Here is a 25375-nt window from a genome sequence, read left to right on the forward strand (position 1 = left end):
CCTGGCTATTGTGGTGATTAAATAAGACAACACTTGCAAAACAACCACAGCAGTGCTCACTCAAAGAAAGTACACAGAAATCATTAATGACTATTTTCTTACCTGAATCCCTCAGCAGCACTCAGCGATCTCTTCCTCTTGATACTCTTCACCATGTTCTCCTCTTTCTTCTTCTTTCCCTGTATTTTCCCCCTCGGGCTCCCATTTGAAAGCCTCATTAGCTTTCTTTCATAGAATAGTCCACAGATTCCTGTTCTGGACCATCTGTTCCTCTCAACTAAACATTCTCACTAAGCAATCTGAGTTATACCCAAGACTTTAACTACCATAGTAGATGGTAGGCCTGCAAATCTCTATGTTCCTCCAGACTTCTCTCCTAGACTCCAGACCCATATATCTGCCTACTGGATATCTCCATCTCAATGTCTCACAGGCAGCCTAAACTCAACTTGACCAAAGCAAGATTCTATCCCAATAAATGGCACCACCTAGAAGCCCGAGCCTGAAAACTGGTGCCGTCAATCACCTCGTCCTCATCCCTCATTTTCTAAGTCCAGGTAGTAATTAAACCCACTTGGTTCCACTTCAGTCTCTCTCAAGCCAATAGCTGTCTACTATTACTGATTTTCTTAATTATTTCTCATTATTTCTGGCCTAGAGTATCAAATGTATTTACCCCTCTCAAATCATTCCGTATACAGTAGCCAGAACAGCCCACTTTAATGCCAATGTGACCCGTTCATTCCCGATATTAAATCTCCAATAGTTCCCCATGGTCTATAACAGTATATCCCAAACTTAACTAGCAATCTTCTTAATAGATTCCTGGGAAACACTCTGACACACCTGAAATCAGATTTGCCAAGAAAGTGGCCTGAGAACATTTGTAACAAGGACCAAGTGATTCTAATTATCAGGTAAGTTTGGAAAATGCTGGCCTCTAAGATAAAAGAGCATGCCCTTTATGTTACAACTGCTCCTTTTTAGAGTATCCCTAGAGTCTTTCTCACATTCTATACTCCAGCAGCAGGGAACACTAAAGTGAGAAAAATATGTAACACTTCTCTCTCTTCCAGTTCTCTGCCATTGATGAGCATTGCAAATTGGTTTTCCATGTTGTCTCACACCCAGGTCCTGGTTATGACACCATTATAGTTGCTGCCTGAATGTGGAACACCCTCACCCCAGCATGGATCACAGCTAACTCCTTTTTTTCAAAACCATTCAAATATCACCTTCTCCAGATATCTGATCTCCTTGCTCGGTTCAATAGCTCTCCCCAAGCCCTCACCCACCTCAAGCTTTCATGAGATCCAGTTCATGTGTGCTCTTATAGCATCCTGGGCTGACCTCCACCAAAGTATTACAGGATACGTCTGCCTCCTGCTCTCCCTGCTATGGCATGTGCATCTCCTGATCTCAGCACCTAGCCTGTTCCAGACAAATAGGGAATTTAATATTGTGGAGAGAGTGACAAAGAATGATTCCAGTAGGGTTTAGCTCCATTGCCCGGCTATTCGTATCTGTTCAAAACCTTACGGCCTCATCCAAAGTATTCATTTTCCCTCCCAATTTCATATCACTTAGCATTTTGATTTCCATGTCTCTTTATTCTCATCTAAATTGCTGATGAAAAGTGTCAAATCAGGGGCCAAGGTACAGAGTCCACATGAGAATTCTCTCTGGTTAGGTGCTCATTCACTCAAGTGGTATGGTAAGGACTGCAAAGGACTGGAAACTTTTATACTTTTATAGGCAACAGAATGACTACTGTCAAATGTCTGCCTGTCTGTGAAATACTGGAGAGGCCATTCAAACAAGAATGATGCTATCTGACTATCTGACTGTCCTATTATACAGTTTATATGCACCAGTCTTGTCCACGAAGCTACGGGTGTGAACTGACGTGTACCTCAAATGTCTCGCAGGATCCTAGATATGCCACATCTGTTGTATTTGCTCTATTTAAGGCTTTGCAACTTTAATTTTCCCAAAAAGAAATCATGCTGCTTTGGCTTAACATTCTCAGTGGGCCAGTGTTTGCATTTAGGGATCACTCATCTCCTGTCCAACGACTCCCAAACTGCCTGTTTCATAACCTGTTCAAGAATGTTTTATGGAAATGATGTCAGATTCTCTCATCTACAGTGTGTGAAATCCAAAGTATTCTCATTTTTGAAAACTTAGAAAATGTTTGCGTATCTCAGCTTTCCAGCTCCTGTCCCATTTATTATCCATGATTCTCCAAAGATTCTAAATAGTAATTCACTAGCTTCTCTCTGTATATAGAATGTAATTCATCTGGGCTAAAAAGGTTTGACTCATGTAGCTCAGGCCAGTGTTTCCTTATACCTTCCTCATCCAGAGAGAATTTCAGGCCATGCCTGTCTGCTCCAAGTCTCCAGTAAGGCCTCATCCTCCACATAGAGCAATTTTCAGCCTCTTGTAATAACTAGCAAAGCATGCTGTAATACTTCTAACCAGTAAGGATAGGTAGTCTAGGCCTGAAAAACAGACCGCTAAATAAGGGACAGGTCGTCTACCTGCTTTGGCATTTGTTCAGTGTTTGCACATTGTCACAACATTTATTTTAAGCCCCTAAAAGTGTCAAGTGATGGCTCCTACATCGACTTTGATCAGATGCTATCACAGATCTAGGCACAGAGCCCACGAATATTTACTAAACATGCAGTAGGTGGATGCTCACCCTAGATGTGAACGGTGTTGCCCTAGGACAGATCATATTCCTTACAGTGCCCCTCCCCTCCTCTGACTCTTTAAGTCCAGGGTGGCACCCTGGGAAGCTGTGTTTTTAAAAAGCTTCCTGAGCACACCAGAATTATTGTTCCAGGTGAACAGATTCTGAACCTTTAAGTTAATTTCATCCTTCAGAAGGAACTTTTACATTGAGAAAGGGTCAGACTTCCTTTTTCTGCCCTCTTTTTGCCAAATATACACATCTAAAAGAATTTGCAGAGAGCCAGGATGGCTCCTGTTTAACTTGTTTCATATATTCTCTAACACAGCATCCCTTGTAGCAGTACTCAATAAGGATCTGAAAGTTCATTTCGTTCATTTCCACCCAACTTCTCTTGTGCTGGTCCACAAGAAAAGTTCATTCAAGCCCTGCTTAGATGCCTCCAAAGGCAGATCACTCACCACCCCAAAAGGCAGATGTCCTCTACTGACAGTGCTCTTCGGCAGTATGGCCTTTCCTCCTGGTTTGTCTAGGGTACCTGCAACAGCCCTAGTTGGTACCTTTTGTCCTGTTGTATTGAATAAGCCTGGCTTTCACTCTGAATGTCCTGGTTTGAAAGATAATACAGTGCCCATATTATTTTCCTGCAGCTCAGGATAAACTGCAAATGCCTTATCCTGAGCTATGAATATGTTCTCAATCCCATCCCCACCTCCTACCTCTCCAATCTCTTCCTCCGGTACTTTCTGCTTTCTACCCCCTACCTACACCACAGAGAAATGGTCCCCTTCCACATTTTACCCAAGCGGCTACAGGGGCTTCCAGGGTAACTTGCCTAAAGTTTCACAGCTAATAAGAAGATGACAGTTTTCTTTTCCATCTGAACATACTCAGTTCCTTCCATGGTTTCTCCTGAGACATGCTTCCAGACCCTCAGGCACCTGCTAATTGCCCTTCTCTGGGCAAACACGAGGCGCCAGGTGCAGTCCAACCATTGAAGAGGGGTGTTACTTCCTGAGTTCAATATATTAATGTTCCATTAATGCAGCTTTTTAGTTGCCTCAGTCAGATTTAGTGGCTTATATTGAGCTTTTAGTCAAATAAAACTTCAGTGTCTTTCTCTACCAGAACTACTGCCAGTAGATTTTTTTCTCCCACCATTATGTATCATTGATTTTTTTATTCCAAAATAAGATTTTACATTTATCCCTTTGAAATGCCATTGTGTTATTTTTAACCCAGCATTCCAGCATATCCACATCATTTTGAGACATATTTTTGTCATCAATTACATTGGCCATCCTTTCCAGTTTTGTGTCTGCCACAAATTTGATGAGCACACTTCTTGTGCCCTCTTCCAACTTGCTGGCAAAGTCACTGCCCAGAGCAAGTCCAAGATCTGAGAATTTTAAAATGACCTCACTAATGATATTCCATGTCTTGTCTGTGACGTCACAGTCTTCCAAAGAGCCTTCCTGCAGAAACCATTCACTTGTCAAGGTTTAGAACCACTGCCACCATCAGCCCTTTGTAATGATAAGTCAACATGAGAGTCTTCGTGAGATGATGCAGCTGAATCCCACGTCATTTACTAAACAATTCAGCTAAGTAGCCCTCAGGTCTGGATGGACTCTAAGGACAGGCAGCATATGATACGGAGGCCTCCCGGAAGCCTGCAGCCCCAAGTCACCCAACCTTCCCACTGGCTAAAGAGAGAAAGGAGACACACTCTATTGTCAATTTCATCCCCAAAGCTTTATCTATGTTCCTAGGAGAAGTCACATCTATACCTTACACTGGTATCAGGCATTTAAATCAGTATGGCAAGTCAGGTTTTCAGAAAATACCACTGAAAGGAAAAGGCCAAGAGAAGCTACCTGAAGAGGAGATTTCCTAAATGTCAGATCTAGTTCCTGCCTGAAACCAGCTCTCAGCCCCTTTCATTTACAGATGAAGATAAGAGGAGAAAAGAGCTAGAACAAGATTATTCAGGACTTACGATCCTAAGAGGAAAGGAAGAAAGGTATACACCAGTAAAGCTCAAATAGAATGAAAAGTGAACCCTCCCGTTATTCTGAGACAAATATCATGGGATCCTCCAGCCTAACAAGAAAATGAAGCAACCTCTAAGAAACAAATATTTCCAATGGTGATCTAATCAGACTTCCATCAAGTATGGTTGTGTCAACATGATGTTCATCTCTACTCTCTTCCCAACCTCCAACATAATGAAAGTAATTAAGTTTTTTTAAAAAGTAAAGTTCCACAAGGACACAGAGAAATGGAGAGGTAGAAATAAATGTTAACAGTCTTCTGGAAGATGGAAAGTGAATTGACAAGTTATTACTAACCTATTAGCACAAAGAAAGCTACAAATCTCAAAGAGCAAAACCAAGAAAAAGCAAGCCAATTTGCACGGAGCCCCTCAGAAAAGCTGAGGAATTGGAGGAGGAATTGGAAGTGTCATGGACTTCCTGCAGGGCAAAGAGAATCTTCCTTATCCCCTCCTTCCCACTCAGCACACCCAGGGCAGGACAGGAGGAATTTTTTTTTCTAGAGAAATTGAAAGAGGGATCCTCAGGAACTAGGGACTCAAATACGGAGGGCTTGCAGGGTGGTGAGGGTGGTGCATGGGTAAACGTGAGTCTGAAAAGGGAGAATTGAGTGAAAGTCAACACCCATAATGAGATCTTCCTGTTTCCTGCTCCAAACTTGGCTCCCACAACACCTGCAGCAGGTGTACAGCCCCAGGAACAAGTCTGGGTGGTTCTATTATGGAGATTCTGGCCAGCCCAAGGGAAAAGCTTCCAGATGCTGACATCTGAGGATCCTCCAACTGAACAGATCTGTGATCCTAGACCACTCTGCAGTGGGGGGCCACTACCAGACGAGCCTGGGCCACCCACAGAAGGTGTCCTGTCAGCTCTTCAGAGCCTTATTCATGTATGTGACCTGATGGGGGGGCCACTACCAGATGAGCCTGGGCCACCCACAGAAGGTATCCTGTCAGCTCTTCAGAGCCTTGTTCATGTATGTGACCTGATGGCTGCAGATCTCCTGCCATTGCAGGAAAGCCACCAATATGAAAGACAGGGCCAAAGTACTCAATTAGGAAGAAAGAACTGAAAAATAAAAGAACAGAACAAAAATAAGAAACAGCTACTGGGCTTTTAAAGTGTCACAGGAGAAAAAAAACTCTTTGGTAAGAGTTAAAAGATAAAGTTAAAGCAATCTCCCAGAATGTAGGTCAAAGGTAATGAAGAGATAAAGGTAAGAAAATTAGAGGATAAATTCAGGACATACAACTTCTATCTAATAAGAGTTCCAAAAGAAAAGAAAAGAGAAGAGAAGAGAAGAGACGAGAAGGAGAAGAGATATAGTATACATGTGGCTCCACTATAAATAGTATTTATAAAATCTTAATCATTTAAAAAGTGTAGTGGTTAAAAGTAGACTCTGGAGCCTGATTTACTTTGGTTTGAAATCTGGCTCCACCAACTACTACCTATCTGACTTTGGAAAGTTAGTTAACCCAGGTCTCAATGTCCATATCTGCAAAATGGAAAGAATAACAGTATCTGCTTTACATGGTTGCTATGAAGATTAGTTAATACACGTCTAAAGCTCTTCAACAGTGTCTTGCACCCAGAAAATACATAATAAAGGTGAGCTATTTTTTAAAATATTATATAATATTCCAGTATGAGAGGCAGAAGGATCACCTGAAGCCGGGACTCCAAGGCCAGACTGGGGAACACAGCAAGACCCTGTCCCTACAAAACAAACACAAACAAACAAAAAACAAATAATCTGATCATGAATCTAACCAAGAACTTTGATGTACATATATGAGGAAGCTGCAGAAAGAGGGAGGATGTTAAGTGGACACAAGATGTTCATCTAAAATGGTACCATCTCATAGAAAGATGATAGTATTAGGTCGGTACCTAATACTATCATCTTGGCAAAACCAAAATTACTTTTGCACCAACCTAATAGATAATGTCTACAATTGGCAAATCAAATGATCATAGTATAAACATAGTATTTAGAAACGCGGATATAAATAAATACCAGAATGATAAGCTAGAGAAATGGAAAGTTGCTGTCAGGGGAGCAGTACTCAATAGTGGGGAGGGAGTGAGGCATAACAATGTGAATACTTTATTTTTAGAATCATTTAAAAACACACATATTTTAAATAGCTTTGTCACACTGAGCTAAAACCCAGAAGGATGACAAGGGACGACTCTCAAGAAGCAGCTTCTGCAAAAGCTAAGCACCAATTCTGAGCAAAAAAATATCCTTTCCAGCTGCTTTAAAACCAAACAAAAAGTAAGCAAAGGGCACACTTCCAGGGGAAAGGGAGGCAACCCGACTGCATGCACGCACAGGCCCCGGGCAGAATCACGCTGTGCCTCATTACATAAGGTGCCCTGAATCTTTGCCCCATCCTGCCCTTCTCTGGCCCCTCTTTTCCCGTATGCTTGCCTTCCTACTCCAGAGCCAACCTTCTTTGGGCTGCCTCCTTCACACTCGGGGACAAAAGAAGTTGCGGCCGCTTGGCTGAACGGCTATCAAATTGTGTTCTGGAGTCTTCTGCAGTTCCTATTCAATGGTCTATATGGTGGCTTCATCAGAGAAAACACTTTTACAGAGGAAGCATTTCTTTTAGAAGATGAGGTGTTAGCACTCTGTATTCTGAGGCACGTTGTAATAGTCATTGTCAGAGGTGCCAGCAGATGAAAATACCAGTCACTATAAGAGATTTCTGAAGAAGTCAGAAAAAAAAGTCAATTTTGTCTTCTCAAAAAATAGAAAGTGGGTCAGGAAATTCTGAGAAAAGACAGCATTTAGCATAGGGATTTCGCATTCTGATTACGGAGCCCTACTACATGATAATAATCTCTTGCTGCTTCTGCGACACCCAAGGGAGACATCGGAGAAAATGCAAAAGCCGGGACGTGTTAGACCCGGTAGATGAACTCTGACTGTGGCAGATCCAGCAATGGCGGTCGAGGGTAAAGTTCTGTAAGAAGAGTTTGGTACCAAATGTCCCTGAAAATTTGGAACTAAAGTGAAAGCTATCTGAGTCAAAGAAATGGGTTTCAAGTGAACTGGAAAGAACAGGATTAATCAGCAAGGGAAGATCAAACTAGTACCATTCACTGAGTGATAACAATTAAGAATTAGTTTTATCACCAAAAGCAATTGCAACAAAAGCCAAAATTGACAAGTGAGATCTAATTAAACTAAAGAGCTTCTGCACAGCAAAAGAAACTACCATCAGAGTCAACAGGCAACCTACGGAATGGGAGAAAATTTTTGCAATCTACTCATTTGACAAAGGTCTAATATCCAGAATCTACAAGGAACTTAAACAAATTTACAAGAAAAAAAACCACTCCATCAAAAAGTGGGCAAAGGATATGAACAGACACTTCTCAAAAGAAGACATTTATGCGGCCAACAAACATGAAAAATAGCTCATCATCACTGATCACTAGAGAAATGCAAATCAAAACCACAATGAGATACTATCACATGCCAGTCAGAATGGCAATTGTTAAAAAGTCAGGAAACAATAGATGCTGGCAAGGCTGTGGAGAAATGGGAACGCTTTTACACTGTTGGTGGGAGTGTAAATTAGTTTAACCATTGTGGAAGCCAGTGTGGCGATTCCTCAAGGATCTAGAACCAGAAATACCATTGGACCCGGCAATCCCATTACTGGGTATATACCCAAAGGATTATAAATCATTGTTCTATAAAGACACATGCACATGTATGTTTACTGCAGCACTATTTACAATAGCAAAGACTTAGAATCTACCCAAATGCCCATCAATAATAGACTGGATAAAGAAAATGTGGCACATATACACCACAGAATACTATGCAGCCATAAAAAAAGAATGAAATGTCTTTGCAGGGACATGGATGACGCTGGAAGCCATCATTCTCAGCAAACTAACGCAGGAACAGAAAACCAAACACTGCATGTTCTCTCTCATAAGCGGGAGTGAAACAGTGAGAACACATGGACACAGGGAGGGGAACAACACACATCAGGACCTGTCTGGGGGTGGGAGGCAGGGGAGGGAGAGCATTAGGACAAATATCTAATGCATGAGGGGCTTAAAACCTAGATGACGGGTTGATAGGTGCAGCAAACCACCATGGCACATGTATACCTGTGTAACAAACCTACACATTCTACACACATATCCCAAAACTTACAAGTAAAATAGAAAAAAAAAGAATTAGTTTTATAAAAATCAATAAATTATACTCAGTGGGTTTTAATAAAATATTTTAGGGCCTTTTTAGCTTATTTATTTAAAATTTCAAGATCATATAGTCTTGAAGTGAACCAAAAAAATCAGAAAGAGTTACCTACTTTACCTACGGTATGTGAGGCAAGCTTTGAATGAGTAAATAAAGAGTGAATCTGTGTGATGGTCAGCTTCCATTTTGGTATAATTCTGCTTCTTATTCCCAATCTAGGTTTATGTTTTATCTTTGCAATTATATTCATTCTTTATTTTTATTTATTTATTTTTTTTTTGAGATGGAGTCTCACCTCTGTCACTTAAGCTGGAGTGCAGTGGTGCAATCTCAGTTCACTGCAACCTCCACCTCCCAGGTTCAAGCGATTCTCCTGCCTCAGCCTCCTGAGTAGCTAGGATCACAGGTGCGTGCCACCATGTCCAGCTAATTTTTGTATTTTTAGTAGAGATGGGGTTTCGCCATGTTGGCCAGGCTGGTCTCAAACTCCGGACCTCAGGTGATCCACCCGCTTCAGCCTCCCAAAGTGCTGGGACTACAGGTGTGAGCCACCGTGCCCGGCCAACTTTCTTAAATCTCTAACAAAGCATTTACCTACTAGTTAGTGGAAACAAGATTCACATTGCATCATAGGTATTCCAGATACTTTTAGTGATGTGGAAATCAGAAACCCATAAAATTAAGTATGCCAGAAAGCAGTTTTGTACACATCTAAGTAAATTCTCTCTTAAACAAGAGAAAGGAATAAATAGATACCGATAAACATGCATCTTTATCTCAATAATATTTTAATGATATATTTCAATGATATTTAAAAAATCATCATGACTTGATACAATTGTTGGTACAATCAAAATGATGCCACTACGGTCTTCATGGAAAGTGTGGCCTCATTAACTACTGAACAATCTGACAGATTCATTCAAATATGTCCAACAGACCCTGGGTGAGTCTGGAAGCTTTGGCAGTAAAACCAGAAGGACTCAGCCTGTGAGGGAAGGTTGGTTTGTCTCCAGTTCGAACTGGGAAATACCTTCTAATAAGATGACACTGTTCTTGGGAATTCCAGAATCATGAAAAGGCAGTGGAAATCACTGGGTGTAGGAATCGGCAGCTGTGGGCTTCTGGAAATAACGTCCTGGCACTTACACGACCTTGTTCCAATTCAGAGTTAAGGCTGCTCTACACTGTGTGCATTCGTGTCCGTAAAGAAAGTAGCAAAATAAAAATCATGACTGGTTTTTAGGCCTCACTCTTTGCAGTGTCCTTCTTCATTCCCGAATCTTCCATGTTGGGAAAATTAAGGTAACAAGAAAATCTCATCTGTTCTTTTTCCACTAAATCCAAAATTATGACACAGAACTCTGTTGAAATACATCATAAAGGTAGAATTTTAAAACAAAAGGCTGGATAAAATGGAGAGGAAGATACTTAACTCCATGGCTACCTCTCTCTTAGCCAGCATCACGTTATTTAAATATTATCTGCTTTTGGTCTGTTCTGTCTCCCCAACTAGACTGTGAATTCACATGTAAGAGCTATTCCTGATTCACCCTGGAGCCCTGGGTGACTGGCACAGTGTCTGACACGAGGCACTCAAAAGATTGCACTTAAACTGGACTGGGCCTACTTAAGGGAGGTATCAAAAAAACATTAAAGTAATACACACATCTGGTTAGAAAAAAGGAAGCCTGCAGAATGGTTTATAATGAATGACCTAAGCCCCCAAATCTGTTCCCCATCCTGCTCACTAAAGGCAACCGCTCTTAACTATGAGAATTTGTTTTTAAGGTTTCATCACATGTATTGCTAATTCAAAAAAAAAGAAGAAGAAAAAGAATGCCAGTTTCAAATTATTCATGTCTCTTTACTTAAATAGACCCAAAATATTTGGAAACACTGTCAGCAGTTATTCCAAGTTGTTGTATTCATACATTCAACAAACATATATTGTTTGCATTAAAAGTTATGGCATTTCTATTTTTGTACTTTCACCAACACAGACAAGCTTTCTTCCCCACTTAGGATGAAGAAGGCATAAGTCAGTGTGACCCTAGAATTAGTGGGGACAGAACACATCAGAACTAGACAATGGGGGTGGAGAGAGGAAGGGTGAGTCAGTGTCACAATGGAATAAGCTGCTCTATGAGTTACTCTTGCAGGATGGGGGTGAATTGCCAGATGCAGAAATCCACTCCCTTTTTTGCCTACTTCTCAGCAAGTGACACTCTGTACAAGAAGGGACCCATGGGTCAATTACATTATACCACATTTTACTTCTACAAACTGTGTACCAAAGCAGCTCCATGATTCACGGAACACTCCTCTTATTCTGAACAGTAAAATCATCTGCAAAATCCCTTGGAATAATTGATAATGGGATTTATTTCATATTAGCAAAAACAAATGCATAAAATTGTACCACACGTATAGCACAGAAGGGTAGGAAAAACTCTGCAAAGACATGACACTTTGGGAAAACCCTCACACCAGTAAGGGGGAATAAATAATGAACTTGCCAAGAAGATACTATCAGGCGTTTGGCCAGAGAAACACATTACTGCCTTAGCGTGCTGGCCCCTGAAGGGGTATTCTGATCCCCAGGAAAAGCTGGAGCCCTGAAACCCGGTGACCCTGAGGGACCCTCCTCTCAGGATGCTTTAATAGATCTGTGAGGGCACACAGGAATTGAGAGACAAGATGTTGATCAGGCAGCTGAACTGAATAGGCAGCTATTGGTAAAGAAAAGACAAGAAGCCAATTCAGAAAAATTATGTTGGCAGGACTCAAATCTATCTACTACAAGAAGATCATATTCTACATAAAGTGAAGGAGAACCCAAGGCCTAGAAAGAAAACCAAGCCAATAATAATAACCAAAATACAAAAAAAAAATAGAAACTCATGTTTTCCAAAGGCTTAATAGGAGAAAACTTTTCCAAAGTTAATCTGAATGATCCCTTGTTACAATACTAACCTGTAGACATTATTTTCATTTTATGGATGAAGAAACTGAGGCTCACAGAGGCTATATAGCCTGCTAAGGGCCACAGAAGCAGTAAAGTGATTCAGATCCAAGGCTGCCTGACTCTAAATCCATGTATCTTCTACCACAACAAGGTGGATGTCTAGAAGGTGAGAAAAATCATGTATCTAAATCCATAGACATTATGTATGGTAATACTTCTGAGGTTAACAAACAAATAAGCAAGTCTGCCTCAATGAGAAGTCACCAAACTTTTTCAGTCACTTAAACTTACTTTCTTAACTGGGTCCCTTATACTACTTCCTGGGTGACTAATTTTGGCCAGTGTTTTATAATTTTATATAATTTTAAAATCTAACAGATTCAGGATTGAATAAAAAAGAAGTTACGGTCATAATTAGAGCAACATGAAAAGGTACATTACAAACATTTTCACTGTTGGAAAAGGGGCAATTCATGTTAGCTCCTATTTTCCAAACTGTTTAAAAAAAAAAAAAATCAAACTTTGAAATAGGTCAGTCAAAGAGAGATTTTCTTAGAAGGTTACATGTTTGTGAAAACAGAGGAAGCTAAACATTTCCATGCAATTTCCACTATACCAAATCAACTCAGAAGGTTCTTTTTCCCTACCGTAAAAAAAAAATTAAAATGTCCACCTTTATGTGAATGAGGATAATAAAGTCGCATCCGCTATTCTCCTTATGTTAATATGTCTGCAAAACACACATTTCCCATTACCCTCCCCCAACACACACACAGAGTAAAAAATAAAATCGAACTCAACCTTCGCCCCATCCAGGGGTGTTTTTCCTTCCAGCGGTCCCACATTCTGAGTTGCTAGTAGTAGTCGAGTGCTCAAGAAGCCTCCCTTACCGAGTGGCATCTCCTCCAAAGAGACCACCTGATTTGTAGCAACACATGGCCCACCAGGTAAAGTAACAGCTACCCCTTGCCTTCTTTCCTCCTGTGAGCAACCCTTCTCTTCTCCTCCTGACCCTCTTGTGTTAAGGTCCTATATGAAAAGGAGGAGGGAAGGGCTTAAAGGAGAACGCGAAGGACAAGCAGGAGTCAAGATTTCTGTGACGTCACAGGACTGTTATGAGTGGCTGCTAACCATTTCTGAAAAGACATGAAAATTCTTCATCTGCCATCAATATCTATAAGCTGTTCTCAAGTCTTTCCATTCAGCAGTTTTTCCAGGCAGGTCTCCTCACACAGTTTTTTTTTCTTTTTTTTCTTTTTTTATTATTTTTTTTTAACACACTAAGCTGACTCAGACTCACAGGCAGAAGTTCTGACTCATTTTTCTTTTCTTTTTTTTAGACTCCTTGAGTCCTGAAAAGGTGTGCTCCATGTGGCATTATTAGTTCTTCTCATATAAGTGGGGAAAAACAGTCCAAAGATTAAGTCATGAAGCTATGATCTTTAACGCTTAGAAAAATGCAAAATATTCCTGGGAGGACCGTAATGAAACAAGGATGACAATCAAGAAGTTTTATCAAAACTCGATAGGCAGGCACTCATTCCAGGCAAGGAAATACTGACTTCTCTGGACCACCAACCTTTCTTCTTCTCCTTCACTTTCTACTAAGGTACCTCTGTCATTCCCCTGTCTTGTCTACCTGAGGGTATGTGGCTATGCAACTTCATGGTGCCAAATCCTCAAATGAATTTTAGAATCAATTTAGTGCTCACCTGTGTTTGCATCTGGGCTTATATTTTCAGGTGATACTATGTATGTTGGTGCATGTGCACACAAGATGTGTGTAGTTACTTATAAGTGGGCAAATTCTTGATTGGCACATCTACTCTGAACCGACAATTCCTCGTCTATAAGTCTATCTTACAAAAGTATCCACTGAAGCAGACAAAGATGTAAGAGAATGTTTTAGCAACATTACGTGTAATAGCAAAACACTGGAAACATTTAAACAGTAGGGAACTTGATAGATAAACTTACATCCATATTATGGGATACTATCCTATCATTAGATACAATAAAGTAGATTTATCATATTCTCACAGGGAAAGATATCAAAAGTATATTCTTTTTTTTTCTTTTTTTGGCGGAGTTTTTCACTCTTTTTGCCCAGGCTGGAGTGCAATGGCGTGATCTCGGCTCACTGCAACCTCCGCCTCCTGGGTTCAAGGATTCTCCTGCTTCAGCCTCCCGAGTAGCTGGGATTATAAACATGTGCCACCATGCTTAGCTAATTTTGTATTTTTAGTAGGGATGGGGTTTCTCCATGTTGGTCAGGCTGGTCTCAAACTCCTGACCTTAGGTAATCCATCCGCCTTGGCCTCCCAAAGTGCTAGGATTACAGGCGTGAGCCACTACGCCCAGCTAAAAGTATATTCTTAAATGAAAGAAGCAAGTGGCAGTATAACGCAATGAGGGAATCATTGGAATAGATTGATGTGTTTCCCTGTTTCAAATCATGGTTGATACAGGGCCATCACTTAGCTACCGACAGCTGCATCAAACAAAAGATCATACCCATTAAAAATCAATAAATGCTTTGAAAATTATTGGAATAGTTTGATGAATGATTTAACCTCTAACATAGATCACCTGGTAGGCAATTATATATAGTTTGGTCTGCCTAAAGAATAGAACATATTTTTAAGTGCTAAGTTTTATATTACCATGCAGTGGTTAAACATTTTGACCATCATCTTACTTTATATGTGTGTGTTTATTCATAGATGCTTAGAAAAAATATAGAAGGATTACACAACACAGAAAATGGTTAAGTGTGGTTACCTCTGAGGGTAGGGGAAGAGGTGTGTCTGAGGAAGGTGTACTTAAAGAAGAAACTTTCGTTTTTCATTTTGTATTAGCTATTACATACAACCATGCAATCGACCATGTATGATTGGTACAGGGCAACTTATGGAAGAAGTGGACTATCAGTGTCTTAAAGCATGACAGTAGGAGAAAGCCCTTGTGATAAATGACAGATATTTGAGGGGACAGGTGTATGTGGGAGAGGCTCAAAGCAAAAATGGACTGGAGAAGAGAAGAAAAATACAAGAGAAAAGGAGTAATGAGATAATAATCAATTGTAAGAAAAGGCCTTTTAAAAAGGCCAGGCATGATAGCTGATGCCTATAATCCCAGCAGTTTGGGAGGCTGAAGCAAGAGAAATGCTTGAGGCCAGGAGTTCAAGACCAGCCTGGGCAACACAACAAGACCCTGTTTCTACCAAAAAAAAAATTTTTTTTAATTAGCTGGGCATGGTGGCACATGCCTATAGTCCCAGCTAACCCAGAGGCTAGAGCAGATGATTGCTTAAGCCCAAGAGTTTGAGGCTGCAGTGAATTATGATCATGCCACTGCGATTCAGACCAGCCAACAGAGTGAGACCCCCCCCCCATCTCTTAAAAAAAGGGTGAGGTGGGAGAAACTTTAGTATATATGCATGGTAGTAATATGTAATTCTATGGCATTATTTTAAAAAGTGGAAAAGGCATTGTCTGCTCACCAACAATAACTTACATGGAAATAGTAATTAAAATTGGGATTCCACCAAGAAAGAATCTCCATAAAAAGTATGCAATGCCTATATGATCATGTAGCAGTCAAAAAAGAAACAAAGAAAGGTTGACATGTCCAAGAAAACGTGAAAGGATTCTGGCTCCCCGTGTCTCACAGCAGCGACGGCTATGGTCTAGCTCCCTCAGTGTTCCTCTGTGTCATACTGTAGCCACGCCAATTAAAGCTTCAAGAGCTGCTTAATTTCTGAAATCAGAATCAGCCTTTTCCTTTGTGTTCATAAAACTTTAAGTCATATCTCAACAGGTGAAATATTTGCATCATTGGCTCTTTAGTTATTTACTATGTCACTGCTTTCAACTCATCAATGTCTTTTATTCTCTTTAAAGAATTCTTCTATTTATATAAATAGATTTTTAAGTCTTCATCTGGTTCATTTTCTGAGGCTCCTGGAAAGCTTTCCTCTGGATAACTGAGGCATTTCTGTGGTTCCAACTTTACCTTGTTAATCGCATATTGGTATTTAAATATCCAGTGCCATGAGTGAGAAGACAAAGGGAAAATATTTGGGAATGACCAGATACCTAAAATTTAGTCATAAATACACCTAAAATGCAACCATCATGTGACTATTCAGTCCGTTCACCTTCCCTTATTTCCTCAACAAGAATACTAGGCGATTGGCAATCACAGGTAAGACATGGAGCCTACCAAGGCGTACACAGCTCACAGTGTAATAAGTGATTAAACAATTAAATACAAGTTGATGAGTTTTGTGATACTAAAACATAACAAAAACATTAGGAAAATATGAAAGTATGAGTAGCCCACTTTCAATAAAGCCCAGAAGTTTTCTCCAATGAGTTGGTACTTTGAGCTGACTTTTGAAGAACTAGGTGTTAGCCCGGCTACAAAGAACGTAGAGGCATTTTAGTCAGGATCATGATATAAGCCCAAGAAGGGGAGACTTTTAAGGGAAGGGTGTGTCTAGGAAATGCCAAATGGTTCAATAAAGCCAGAGAGTGCATAGGATAAGTGAGGAGGAATCTAAAAAAGGAAGATAAGAAAGCAGAGAGAAAGCAATGAAGAGTCATTGATGGGCTTTCAACCAGAACATGGTTTGCTTGGGTTTGCTTTTTTGAAAGATTACTTAGGGGACAATGGGCAGGTGTGTTACAGGAAGATGAAAGAGGAGACAAGAAGGAGGTGCTCTGTCTTCTGTTAATAGAAAAGTAGCTAGGTCAGAACAATTGTTCCACAGATAACAATTTTTAGATCTGGACAATTAAAAAAAAAAACTACTCAAAGGCACTACAAAGTGAACACGGTTAGGCAAAATCTGGAGCAGAGACCACCATTAAAAGACAAACTGCAATGAATGAAATTTGCAAGTTTGCAAATATTTGCCTGTTAGCACTCCCAATTTGCACATAGCTGGGGTTGCAGAAAGCCTCAGTTTCCTTACTTGATCAAGGTATCAGATAACTTAGGGGAAGGCAAAACTGCAGAAAGTTAGGGGGAATATGTTAAATAGGGAGAAGTCACAAAGGCAGTGAGCCCTAAAATCTGCAAATAAATCTCTCTCCCAAATCACTGGCTAAAAAATAAACTATACATACAAGTTAATCTTCTAAGTCAATGAAATCCCAATCATAACTCCAGCAGGGCTTTTGAAAATAAAAATTGACATGTTAATTCTAAAATTTATTTGGAAATGTAAAGGATCCAGAATACATTAATCTTGAAAACAGAAAAAAGATGGAGAATTTATACCACATGACTTGAAATTTACTTTAAACCTACAGGGTGTTATTGGCATAAAGATAGAAAAATAGATTAACAGAACAGAATAGAGAGTCCAGAAATAGTACAAGTCTATAGTCAATTGATTTTTGAAAAAGTCACCAAAGAAATCCAATAAAGCAAGCAATAATTTCAACAAATTATGCTGGAACAGCTAGATGTCCATATGGAAAAAAAAGAATGAACCTCAACCTCTATCTTACAGCAAGCATAAAAATTAATTCAAGATGAATCATAGACCTAAGTGTGAAAGCTAAGACATAAAATTTTTAGAAGAAAACAGAAGAAGATCTTCATGACTTGCAGATAAGTAAAGATTTCTCAGAAGGACATAGAACATAGTATCATTTTTAGAAATTAAAAGTTTTTGCTTATAAAAATTACATTAAGAAAATTAATAGGTATGCTTCAGATTGGAAAAACATATTTACCAACCATGAATCTGATAAACGATTTGTATCCAGATTTTTTTAACTCCTACAACTACTAATAAACATTTTTAAACAATTAAAAATAGTCAAAAATAAAAACTTGAACAGACATTTGACAAAAGAATTACCTAGTCTGTGGTATTCTGTTATAGTTGCACAAAACAGACTAAGACAGTTATAAATTTTACTTAAAATAAAGTCTATAAATTCATCATTATCATAGAGTGGGGAGTGGGAATGCAAAACTAGGTAACAACAACATGGGGCACATTATATTATTTTGTGTCCTTTGTCTATGTTTGAAATTTATCAGTATAAGTTGTTTTTTAAATGAAACTGCAGTCATTCAGTGAGAGATGATAAAGGAGTGAAGTAAGAAAGTATCAGTGAAGATAGAGAAAATAAAATGAGTCTGCTATTCAGGAGATGATCTGTGAATGATATACTGAATCAATGTGAGAGATCAGAAAGAAAACAATTCATGAATTCCAAGTCATTCATAACAGAACCGTGTTTCCATATCATTGGTTTCCATAGTAGTCCTGTATTCTTACAAACACTATTTTGAAAGGCGGTCAGAGACATCACCAGATTGCTAAAGTGGCATGGTTGGCAAGAACTTAAGAATCTGTTGATGACTCCCAAGTTTCTGATTTAAACAACTAACGGTTTCTAAGTACCATTTCTTAAGACTAAAGATAAATTACATGAAGGCAAATAGATATTCAGAATGAGGAATGGTATTTAGAGTAATGATGATGTGAGCTAAACTTGTAATACTTTGATCAGAGAAGTAGAGTAAGCTAGCAGATGTATGGATCTGCATCTGAGAAAGAGGTCTGGGCTACAAAGACAGATTTGGCAGTCATGAGCTTAGGGGAAATCTATCATTGTAAGCAATTCCTGTAAGATGCACAGCTGTTTATCTAAGGGTACCCTGGAAAAGGAAGGGTGTCTACAAGGAAGGTGAAAATACAACCTTCATAAAAAAAGCGTGGTTTCACTTTGTCATCTATTCAATCTATCCCTAGATACAGCCAATTCTATATCCATGTAACAAAATTCTTTCTGCAACTAGTCAGAAAAGCTTTTTTCTAAATGAGGGTAGAAAAATGATGCTCACATAACATGATGTTTCAGCGAATATTTTCTTTGAAGCATCAAGAAATAATTTTTTAAAAAGAGCTAGACCTTTTGCAAAATTTACCAAAAAAGGTGCTATAAGCTGTTTATAAAACTCATAATTCCTTAAAAGGATCAAGAATTGGACATTTTTGGAGGGATTGTTCAAGGAAGCTATTGATGTGTTGAGAGTCCACAACCTGTCAACCAAGGAGAGCCAGGGGTTAGTGGGGCTTGCCGCTTCACCTCAAGTCAAGAAAGAGGGACTTTAAAGAGGCAGGCAGAGGGCTTCACAACTGTCCTCAGCAGTCTGTGCAGTTTGGGGGACAAATAGATTTGTGTCTGAACCACATCTGACATCTAGATGTGATAGCATCTAAGCTTGCTGGCTGTTTTGTTGGTGGATCTAGGAGAGATGGTTGCACTCCCAGAGTTTGCAGAAGCAAAGGGTGCTTGAGTGTCTCCCATGAACAAGGTGTGGGCTGCACATCTGAGACAGCCATATCAGGACTGTTCAGGTACTACTCAAAAGGCATAGCAGAAATTAGCTGGAGGTGTGGCCAGGAGCCTAAGGGTCGGGAAAGGTGTAGCCCAGTAGCAATACCTTGTTTTTGTCTCAGAGAACTACAGATATGAGACCCTCAGCAACGGGGGGAGGGTATGTTCTTTTTGTGCAAAGAATACACAAAAGAACTCCACAGAGAAGTCAACTTACATATCTGCTAGATTCAGAAAACACTGAAACTAGACTAATAATTCATCAGCAGTCAAGTAAGCACTTTACTGTTTCCCTTATATTTCCTTCCTCCTCCTCTCTCTCAACTCAATTTAATGGGGTCCGAGACTGAGGCTAGCCTAGAGAAGAAAAGGGGTGAAGGAATACTGAGGAGAAAGAGGGAAGCTGACGACTCTCCTTCCATGACTGCAGGGCTGGGGCAGGCCCCTGTTGGAGGAGGGAAGAAAGCTCAATTCTAAATCAACTCCAGTGTTTTTGCTATTACATAATGCTGGACGTTTCAGGTACTGAATTATCTGGTGTTTTTAACCTGAATGTTTTGTTTTGTTTTGTTTTTTAATTGCCTAAGAGTGACCGGAATTGCCAGGGAAGGACATGCCCCACTGTGCAGGTTTAAAGAATAAATGGAGGGAGAAGGCAAAGCTGTTTGATGATGGCATCCTACGAGTTGAGCATGGTCATCTCAAGTGCTATATTTTAATCATAGCAGTGATTCCTCAATCTGTCAAAATGGCTCTAAACATTTTGGTTACCACTGTCAATTAAGATGGTGGACAGGAGGCAGGAATAGCTTGCAGCTCCTGCTCAGACAAACAGAGCAGCGTGTGGAGACTCACATCATGAACTTTTGCTCCAAAAACTACTGTAGGAACATACCAGGAAAGCTGAGAAAATCCACAGACCCTTTCAAGTAACGAACTAGATCACCTCTGCAGACTCCTTGAGACACCAAAAAACTGTGAATCTGCTTGCTTTCTCAATGGGAAGGCTCATGGTCTGGGACAAGTTCTCAGCCCTGGTCACTGGCTGCCTGGAAATAGACTCGGTGCTGTCGTGGGGGCATGATGAGAGTGAGACCAGCCATTAGGACTGCAGGCTGTGTGGACGATGGGTGAGGCCTGTGACTCCCGGCTTTCCCCCACATCCCTGACAACCTGTATGACTCAGCAGAGGCAGCCATAATCCCCCTGGGCACATAACTCCATTGGCCTGGGAACCACACCCCCATCCCCCACAGCAGCCACAGGGAGCCCTGCCCAAGAAGAGGCTGAGCTAAGACACGGCTAGCCCTGCCCTCACCTAGTGGTCTTTCTCTATCTAGCCTGGTAGCCAAAGACAAAGGTCATAATCTCTTGGGAGCTCTATGGCCCTGTCCACCACCTGAGAAACCTGAATACTAACCAGGTATCCCTGGGGGAGGTTTGCATCCTCCCTATAGGACCGCAACTGATGCACTCTTGAAAGCACCACCTCCTGGCTGGAGGCCAACCAACACAAAACCAGTGCACTAAACAAAAACAACCAAGGACCCTCACAGAGTCCACTTTACTCCCCTGTCACTTCCACCGGAGCAGGTGCTGGTATCCACAGCTGAAAGACCTGAAGATGGATCACATCACAGGACTCATTGCAGACACTCTCCAGTACCAGCTCAGAGCTCTGTAGCTCCACTGGGTGGCTAGCAAAACAATCACTATAGTTCAGCTCTCAGGAAGCCCCATTCCTAGGGGAAAGGGGAGAACACCACACCAAGGGAGCACCCCGTGAGACAAATGAATCTAAACAGCAGCCCTTGAAGCCCAGATCTTTCCTCTGACATAGTCTACCCAAATGAGAAGAAACCAGAAAAACAATTCTGGTAATATGACAAAACAAGATTACTAACACCCCGAAAAATCATACCAGCTCATGAGCAATGGATCCAAACCAAGATGAAATCTCTGAATTGACAAAAAAAGAATTCAGAAGGCCGACTATTAAGCTAATCAAGGAGGCACCAGAGAAAGGTGTAGTCCAACTTATAAAAAACGTGACACAGGATATGAAAGGAAAGTTCTTCAGTGAAATAGACTGCATAAATAAGAAACAATCACAACTTCTGGAAATCAAGGACACACAGAAATGCAAAATGCACTAGAAAGTCTCAGCAATAGAATCAAACAAACAGAAGGAAGAATTTCAAAGCTCAAAGGCAAGGCTTTCAAATTAACCCAATCTGTCGAAAACAAAGAAAAAAGAATTTTAAAAAATGAACAAAGCCTCCAAGAAGTTTGAGACTATGTTAAACGTCCAAAACCAAGAATAATTGGTGTTCCTGAAGAAGAAGAGAAATCTAAAAGTTTGGAAAACATATTTGAGGGAATAATGGAGGAAAACTTCCTGGCCTTGCTAGAGATCTAGACATCCAAATAAAAGAAGCTCAAAGAACACCTGGGAAATTCATTGTGAAAAGATCATTGCCTAGGCACATAGTCGTCAGGTTATCCAAAGTCCAGACAAAGGAAAGAGTCTTAAGAGCTGTGAGGCAAAAGCAGCAGGTAACCTACAAAGAAAAACCTATCAGATTAACAGCAGATTTCTCAGCAGAAACCATATAAACTAGAAGGAATTGGGGTCCTATTTTTAGCCTCCTTAAGCAAAACAGTTACCAGCCAAGAATTTTGTATGCAGTGAAACTAAGCTTCATAAACGAGGGATAGATACAGTCTTTTCCAGACAAACAAATGCTGAGAGAATTTGCCACTCCCAAGTCAGCACTACGAGAACTGCTAAAAGAAGCTCTAAATCTTGAAACAAATCCTCAAAATAGAACCTTCTTAAATCATAAACCTCACAGTACCTATATAACAATAACACAGTGTAAAAAACACAAGGTATTCAAGCAACAAATAGCATGATGAATAGAATAGTATTTCACATCTCAATACTAACATTCAATGTAAATGGCCTAAATGCTCCACTTAAAAGATACAGAATGGCAGAATGGATAAAGAATTCACCAACCAAGTTTCTGCTGTCTTCAGGAAACTCACCTGACACATAAGGACTCACATAAATTTAAGGCAAAGAGGTAGAAAAAGATATTCCATGCAACTGAACACTAAAATCCAGCAGTAGTAGCAATTCTTATATCAGGCAAAACAAACTTTAAAGCAACAGCAGTTAAAAAAGGCAAAGAGGGACATTATAGAATGATAAAAAGACAAGTCCAACAGGCAAATATCACAATTTTAAATACATGTGCACCTAACACTGGAGCTCTCAAATTTACAAAACAATTACTACTAGACCTAAGAAATGAGATAGATGGCAATACAATAATAGTGGGGGACTTTAATACTCCACTGACAGCACTAGACAGGTCATCAAGACCGAAAGTGAACAAAGAAACAATGGACTTAAACTATACCCTATAACAAATGAACTTAACAGATATTTATAGAACATTCTACCCAACAACTGTAGAATATACATTCTATTCATCAGCACATGGAACATTCTCCAAGACAGACCATATGATAGGCCACAAAACAAGTCTCAGTAAATTTAAGAAAATAGAAATTATATCAAGTACCCTCCCAGACCACAGTGGAATAAAACTGGAAATCAACTCCAAAAGAACCCCTCAAAACCATGTAAGCACATGGAAATTAAATAACTTGTTCCTGAATGATCACTGGGTAAACAAATCAAGATGGAAATTAAAAAATTATTTGAACTGAATGATAATAGTGACACAACCTATCAAAACCTCTGGGATACAGCAAAAGCAGTGCTAAGAGGAAAGTTCATAGCATTAAATGCCTGTATCAAAAGTCTGAAAGAGCACAAATAGACGATCTAAGGTCACACCTCGTGGAACTGGAGAAACAACAATCCAAACAAACCAAGCAGAAGAAAAGAAATAACAAAGATCAGAGCAGAACTGAATGAAATTGAAACAACAACAAAAAAAATACAAAAGATAAATTAAACAAAAAGCTGGTTTTTTGAAAATATAAATAAAATTGATAGACCATTAGTGAGATTAACCAAGAAAAGAAGAAAGAAGATCCAAATAAGCTCAATTAGAAACAAAATGGGAGATATTACAACTAATACCACAGAAATACAAGGCTACTATGAACACCTTCACGTGCATAAACTAGAAAACCTGGAGGAGATAAATTTCAGGATAAATTCCTGAAAATATACAACCTTCCTAGATTAAATCAGGAAGATAGAGAATCTCTGAACAGAACAATAACAAGCAGCATGATTGAAATAGTAATTTAAAAATTGCCAACAAAGAAAAAGTCCAGGACCAGACAAATTCACAGCTGAATTCTATCAGTCATGCAAAGAAAATTAGTACCAATCCTATTGACACTATTCCACAAGACAGAGAAAGAAGGAATCCTCCCTAAATCATTTTACGAAGCCAGTATCACCCTAATACCAAAACCAGGGAAGAACATTAAAAAAACACAAAACTACAGACCAATACCCTTGATCAACATAGATGCAAAAATCTCCAACAAAATACTAGTGAACCGAATCCAACAGCATATCAAAAAGATAATCCACATGATCAAGTGTGTTTCATACCAGGGATGCAGGGATGGTTTAACATATATGAGTCAGTAAGTGTGATACACCACTAACAGAATTGAAAACAAAAATCACATGATCATCTCAATAGATGCAGAAAAAGCATTTGACAAAATCCAGCATCGCTTTATGATTGAAACCCTCAGCAAAATCGGCATAGAAGGGACATAACTTAAGGGAATAAAAGCCATCCAAGACAAACCCACCACCTACATTATGCTGAATGGAGAAAAGTTGAAAGCATTCCCCCTGAGAACTGGAACAAAACAAGAATGCCCACTTTCACCACTTGTATTAAACACAGTACTAGAAGTCCTAGCTAGAGCAATCAGACAAGAGAAAGAAAGAAAGGACATCCAAATTGGTAAAGAGGAAGTCAAACTGTTGCTGTGTGCTGATGATATCATTGTATACCTAGAAAACCCTAGAGTCATCCAGAAAGCTCCTAGAACTGGTAAATGAATTCAGCAATGTTTCAGCATACAAAATTGATATACACAAATCAGTAGCTCTGCTATACACCAACAGTGACCAAGTTGAGAATCAAACCAAGAACTCAATCCCTCTCGTAATAGCTGCAAAAAAATGAAATGGTTAGGAATATACCTAACCAAGGAGGTGAAAGACCTCTACAAGAAAAACTACAAAACACTGCTGAAAGAAATCATAGATGCCACAGCAAATGGAAACACATCCCATGCTCATGAGTGGGTAGAATCAATATTGTGAAAATTACCACACTGCCAAAAGCAATCCACAAATTTAATGCAATTCTCATCAAAATACCACCATCATTCTTCACAGAACTAGAAAAAACAATCCTAAAATTCATATGGAACCAAAAAAGAGCTGCATAGCCAAAGCAAGACTAAGCAAAAAAAAAAAAAAAAAAAAAAATCTGGAGGCATCTCATTACTCAATTCTAAACTATACTATAAGGCCATAGTTAGGAAAACAGCATGGTACTGGTATAAAAATCAGCACATAGACCAGTGGAGCAGAATAGAGAACCCAGAAATAAAGCCAAATACTTACAGGCAACTGATCTTCAACAAAACAAACAAAAACATAAAGAGGGGAGAGGACACCCTATTCAACAAATGGTGCTGGGATAATTGGCAAGCCACATGTAGCAGAATGAAACTTGATCCTCATCTCTCACCTTATACAAAAATCAACTCAAGATAGGTCAAATAGTTAAATCTAAGACCTGAAACCATAAAGATTATAGAAGACAACATTGGAAAAACCCTTCTAGACATTGGCTTAGCCAAAGACTTCATGACCAAGAACCCAAAAGCAAATGCAACTAAAACAAAGATAAATAGATAGCACTTAAACTAAAAACCTTCTGCACAACAAAAGAAATAATTAGCAGAATTAACAGACAACTCACAGAGTGGGAAAAAATCTTCACAATCTATACATCTGACAAATGACTAATA

The 25375-nt window shown here is 39.6% G+C and overlaps 1 protein-coding gene across 4 annotated transcripts in view; it reads right to left on the reverse strand.

Annotated features, from left to right (window-relative positions):
- Positions 1–25023, reverse strand: part of DGKI (diacylglycerol kinase iota) — a 396652-nt gene extending 371629 nt beyond the window's left edge. For 3 of the 4 annotated variants that reach the window (XM_054495166.2, XM_054495164.2, XM_054495163.2), the window contains exon 1: positions 12756–13452. In XM_054495166.2, coding sequence (XP_054351141.1) covers positions 12756–12799 — 44 coding nt within the window. In that variant the 5' untranslated portion in view covers positions 12800–13452. Of the gene's footprint in view, positions 1–12755; positions 13453–24965 lie in introns of those variants that run through there. The other variant, XM_054495165.2, reaches the window with a different exon arrangement.
- Positions 25024–25375: the final 352 nt, after the last annotated feature.

Source organism: Pongo pygmaeus, chromosome 6 (genome assembly GCF_028885625.2).
Source record: "Pongo pygmaeus isolate AG05252 chromosome 6, NHGRI_mPonPyg2-v2.0_pri, whole genome shotgun sequence".
Lineage (NCBI taxonomy): Eukaryota > Metazoa > Chordata > Mammalia > Primates > Hominidae > Pongo > Pongo pygmaeus.